The 5,906-nt window shown below is 44.7% G+C and overlaps 1 protein-coding gene across 1 annotated transcript; it reads left to right on the top strand.

The window, feature by feature from the left end:
* Positions 1 to 763: 763 nt before the first annotated feature.
* Positions 764 to 1,279, top strand: LOC118010013 (60S ribosomal protein L32). The gene has a single exon (XM_035004118.1). The coding sequence runs from the start codon at positions 811 to 813 to the stop codon at positions 1,216 to 1,218; it is 408 nt and encodes a 135-aa protein (XP_034860009.1). The 5' UTR covers positions 764 to 810; the 3' UTR covers positions 1,219 to 1,279.
* Positions 1,280 to 5,906: the final 4,627 nt, after the last annotated feature.

The following is a 5,906-nucleotide window of genomic DNA, read 5'->3' on the forward strand; positions in this document are numbered from 1 at the left end:
TGGAGTCCCGGGATCGAGTCCCGCATCGGGCTCCCTGCTCGGCAGGGCGTCTGCTTCTCCCTCTGACCCTCCTCCCTCTCATGCTCTCTGTCTCTCGTTCTCTCTGTCTCAAATAAATAAATAAAGTCTTAAAAAAAAAAAAAGAAAGAAAGAAAAGGCCAACAGATGATGTCCCTTGGTTCCAAATGTGTGGACCCTGGACTTAAGAGAGGGATGTGCTAAATTTGAAAAGGTGATGTTTAGGAACTAGAATATGTAACTCTGAGTGTAGGGCCACATTTCGATAGATTAAGGCAGTCTCCGAGGACACCATGCTTCCCGTGACAATTTGGAAGATCGCAGGGGAGGGGCGGCTTGAGTATTCTTACATAAAATCTTCGGCGTGCTTTCTGAGATGTTAAGACATAAATGCAAGAATCTCATTTCAAGGTTGTAAACAACTTCAGTGGGCTTCAAATTCTGGATCTGTAGGTTTTGATTTCTTCTTTATGCTTGAATGTTTATTGAGTTCTCTCTACTGTATGTAAGTCCCTATGTGTGCATTCCAGAGACTAGAAAAATGAAAAAGGCAGAGAGGCCTCCATCTCCAAAGGGAATGTGGGGCACAGATCTGAAGTGCAAGGAAGGGAACGGTATTTGGGACAATTGAGGGTGGCAGAGATATGCAGGGTGGGAGCTGAATATGACTTAGCAAGCCAAAAGTTCCGGGTCGGAACCCTCATAAGTAGGTGCAGCTCTTAAAAATTATCTCAGCATCGGCTCTTCCTCGGCGCTGCCTGTGGAGGTGGCAGCTATCTGTTACTGGGCATCATGGCTGCCCTCAGACCTCTGGTGAAGCCCAAGATCGTTAAAAAGAGGACCAAGAAGTTCATCCGGCACCAGTCAGACCGCTATGTCAAAATTAAGCGCAACTGGCGGAAACCCAGAGGCATTGACAATAGGGTGCGCAGAAGATTCAAGGGCCAGATCTTGATGCCCAACATTGGTTATGGGAGCAACAAGAAAACAAAGCACATGTTGCCAAGTGGCTTCCGGAAGTTCCTAGTCCACAACGTCAAGGAGCTTGAAGTGCTGCTGATGTGCAACAAATCTTACTGTGCAGAGATTGCTCACAATGTCTCCTCCAAGAACCGCAAAGCTATTGTGGAAAGAGCAGCCCAGCTGGCAATCAGAGTCACCAATCCCAACGCCAGGCTGCGCAGCGAAGAAAATGAATAGACAACTTGTTGTGCACGTCATATTTGTGTTAATAAAACCATAAAACTACCAAAAAAAAAAATTATCTCAGCATCGGATTGTTAATGGAGTATTTTCACAGATCTGGGGGCTGAAGAGAAAATTGAGCAGCGAGGTTAATTTAAAAATCCATTTCGGTGTCTGGGTTATACAAACCGAGTCCTGCCAAGTACTGTCAATATCTTGAATCAATAGTTAGCTCCTACCTCTGTTGGTAAGTGCATGCTTCAATTTATTTTTTATTTATTTTTTATTTATTTATTTATTTTAAAGATTTTATTTATTTATTTGAGACAGAGAGAATGAGAGACAGAGAGCATGAGAGGGAGGAGGGTCAGAGGGAGAAGCAGACTCCCTGCCGAGCAGGGAGCCCGATGCGGGACTCGATCCCGGGACTCCAGGATCATGACCTGAGCCGAAGGCAGTCGCTTAACCAACTGAGCCACCCAGGCGCCCCAGTAAGTGCATGCTTCAAATGTCCTAAACGAAGAGCTGGCTGATGAGGGCTTAAAAGAAGCATCTGACCCTACAGTCGAATCCCTCCAACAAACTGTTTCCAAGTCAAAGTCTTCACAAACAGATGAGACAAATGCATTTTAATATGTCCTTGCTGGAAATCATCTGACAAAAGCATCTCTGTGAAATTCCTGGAACCCAAAGACTAATAGACTTAAATATTTTACTGCTGTCAGGTTAGAAGGCTCTTGGAACATTGAATTTAAGCTAGAACATTAAGTTTAGGCTTTTCAAACTTCTAGCTACTGGGTAGGAACTGACTGATAAGGATAGTGAGATGGAAATGAAAATATATCAAAAGAGCCTCTTAGATTGTCTTTTTTTTTTTAAAGATTTTATTTATTTATTTGAGACAGAGAGAATGAGAGACAGAGAGCATGAGAGGGAGGAGGGTTAGAGGGAGAAGCAGACTCCCTGCCGAGCAGGGAGCCCGATGCGGGACTCGATCCCGGGACTCCAGGATCGTGACCTGAGCTGAAGGCAGTCGCTTAACCAACTGAGCCACCCAGGCGCCCGGAGCCTCTTAGATTGTCTTTACTGTACTTTGATCCATCAGCCCGTTCCCTGATGCTTGGCTCCCAAGGCAACCAGTGTAAGCAATTAGAACCCACTTGTGAGTCCTTATCAACCGTGTCGAGAGGGCAAAGAACACCAGGGAGAGTAAGACTGCTTATTCGGGAATGCTAGCCAACTGTGAATTAGATATTTTCTAAGACTGTTCTTAGAACAGAAAAAGCTAAAATCATAAATCACAAATTGGAGACCTGGGAGTAGGGAGGAGTAAAAACGGATTTTTACACTGTATTTCAGGCACCAGGCTAGGCACATGACATTTCATATCTCGTTTACTCCTCCAAACACCCATAAAGGTAGATGGTCTTACTACCTTGTTAGAGGATGCAAGCTAAATGTTTGTGTCCTTTTAAACCCCTTGAGTGTTACTTGGTGTAAATTCTGCTCACCTGAGAGTCCAATGTTGGCTGATCTTGAGATGCAGTGGAAATACTACAGTATATAGTGAAGATGCTAAAGCAAAAGTGCTCTGCTTAAGAAAAACAGAGAAAGATAGGAAGGATAAGAAGAGTGGAGGAGAAGGAAAAGAAAAGGCTGCATGAGAGCCCGTTCAAGGATGAAGCGGAGGAAACCAAAAGGCTGGTGGCTGAGGAGACTATCAGGATGGAAAAGGAATGTGTGTAGGATTTTAAGATGGTAACTTACTTGCTAAATGATCACATCGTAAACCGTTTCCTCCATTTCTATTCCCCTCTTAAAAAAAAAAAAACAAAAAAACCCTATTTTAATAAAATTGACCTTGAATTTGCTTTGTGGAGAAATGTTAAGTCTTGCTTCAGAGGGGGTGTGGAGTGGAAACAGAGGCTGCCAAGGCCAAGGGGTGGGGAGCAGCAACTTTGGAAATTCACAGAGTCAGGGCAATTGAGACTCCAAGAGTTTTGGTGACTTCCTCAAGACATCAGACGTAGGAAGTAGAGCCAGGGTTTGATACCAGATCTGTGTGATCACAGAGTCCATTTCTCTTCTGTCAATACCAGCGGGTCACTAACTAGCGTGGCCCCTGGGCCCGCCTGCAGCAGTAGCCTTGTATGGGAACTTGCTAGAAATGCAGACTTTCAGCAACCCCCTCAGACCTGCTGGATCAATACTCCGGGGGTGGGACCCAGCAACCTGTACTTTAACAAGCCCTCCAAGGGCACCTGGGTGGCTCAGTCAGTTAAGGGTCCGACCCCTGATTTTGGCTCAGGTCATGATCTCAGGGTTGTGAGACTGATCCCACATTGGGCTCAGTGCTCAGCTTGGAGTAGGGTTGAGATTCTCTCTCTTCCTCTCCTTCTGCCTCTCCCCCCACCTGCATGCGTTCTCTCTTTCTCTCTCTAAAATAAAATAAAATAAAACAAAACAAAACAAAACAAAATAAAATACAAAACAAAAAATTTTTAAAAACCCCAACCAAACAACATGCCCTCCAGGTGATTCTGATTCATGCTCAAGTTTGAGAACCACTGTTCTACAGTAAATAAAGACTCCATGCCACACTGTCCTCCCTAGGGATTTAGTCACCATCAAGGTCAACCTCTTCATCCTACAAACAGAAAGCTGAAATTCAGAAAAGTGAATTGACTTGTCCAAGGTCAAATAGCTAGTTTTAAAATAATAGCTGAAACTAGACCTCAGATTTTTTTTTTTAAGTCTTAATTCAGTTAACTTTCCACATTCTTGTCAAAGTCTCCAAAAAACTCAATATTGCCAAGCCTGACAGGAACTTCCTAATTCCATCTAACCAGACCTCTTGGCCGTGTTTTAAAGAATTGTTGCTCTTCCCTTCTTGAATCATCTTGATCTCTTGGCTTTGATGACACCATTGTCTCCTGGTTTTCCTCTGAGAAAGAGGAAAGCCGCTCCTGGCATCTAGGAGCTACCCTGAGGCCGCCAGTCAGGCCTTGCTGCACTTTAGGAGCTGGCCCTGTGTTCACAGCTGGGCCCTGGTGTTCTCCCCATGAACATGAACCGTTTCATAGAACATCAGCCTCAGACAAGGTCACTCTGTGACCACTAGGCATCCAAACAAAAAAACAAAACTGCTTCATAATGCGGTCTTAACAGAGTCCTACGTGTGAACGTTGTCCAAACCTACAAAATCCCAAACATCCCCTATCCTGGCTCCTCCAAGGGACCGCAGCCTCCGTATCAATTACAGTCTTGCCCTGGCTCTACTCTCCCCTTCTTCCCCAGAGATCTGTTCAGAAATCCAATCATAGAATTCTCCCTTCCTGACAGCAGCTAATCTAAACCAAAAAGCCCTGCTTCACTTCCCAAAGTCCCCTGACACAAGCCCAGATCTTATAAGAGAGTCATTCTGACACTCCTGTTGAGATGTCCATGGTTCCGCAAGGGGTGTGTTTGCCCTTTGCTGCAACAGGTAATAAACTCAGCTTCGTTCACCTACGGGCACGTTCCTGGTGTCTTTGGCTGGAGAGCATGGACACTGCCTACCTCACCTGCTGCTTTTCTCTGTCTCTTTGCTCAACCCTCTTCCTCTTTCAAATGTCTAGCGTTCCATTTTGTTACATACTCCCCTCCCCACCCCTCCTCTTTTCTTCTCTTCTCCCCACACTTCCTCTACAGGCAATCTCATCCATAGTATTTGCGTACTGAAGACTCCCACATTTATAAATTCCAGTTTTAGCCTTTCCCACAAACTTTGATCTCTCGTGTTCACCTGTCTATACCATATATCCATGCGAATATCTAACAGGCATCTCCTACTTGCCCATAATTAAATTCCGTATTTTTTTTCCCTTCAAACCTGGCCTACCCCCAAAATTTGCCATCTTAGAAAATGGTACCACAGTTAATTCAGTTGCCCAGGTTCAGAAGCCTTGTAATCAACCTTGACAATCCTCAATCTCTTTCACTGAGCATCCAATCCATCAAAATCCTGTGGGCTCCACCTCTACAATATATTCTGAATTAAACACTTCTCACCACTATCACCTGCAGCATCCTACCATCATCTCTCTTTGCAAGAATAAATAGCCTCCTAATTAGGCTCCCAGTCTCCACCTTGGCTCCCTCTATTGGGGCAGAGACCAGAATCTAATCTTGTGAGTGTAGCAGAAAGAAATTTACTAGAAGCCATTTTAATGGCTTGTAGAATCAGTAGGAGGACCGAAGAAGCAAATGCCAGCTTGAGCCCCCAGTGAAAACTTTGATGATCCATTGTAGAACCAGGCCACCAAGGGAGCTGTTACCACTTCTACAATCTCTCAACTAGGCAAGCACACGCATCCAGTGCTATGCTACTTTGCCGCAAACAAAACACCACCGTGATCAGAAGTCACTTCTCCTGGCAATGATACTTTCCAGCAGAAAACAGAAAAACCAAATGGCTCATGGCCTTTCCCTTACTAAATCTCATGCAAATGCATCTGATGGGCAGAACCTCTATCATGGGGGATGTGGTTTTCAGCTTTCTCGTCTCTGTAGGATAGGGAGGTTCTCTAAAAAGAGGTAGGGATACTGAGCCCCAGGCCCCATGACCCAGTACACTCCCTTATTTCACCACTCAAAAGCCAGAGTAATTCTGTTAATCATAAACCTTATCATGCCACGACCCTGCTCAATACCATCACAAAATG

This window comes from Mirounga leonina, unplaced genomic scaffold (genome assembly GCF_011800145.1).
Source record: "Mirounga leonina isolate KUSES-001 unplaced genomic scaffold, KU_Mleo_1.0 Mir_128, whole genome shotgun sequence".
Taxonomy (NCBI): domain Eukaryota; kingdom Metazoa; phylum Chordata; class Mammalia; order Carnivora; family Phocidae; genus Mirounga; species Mirounga leonina.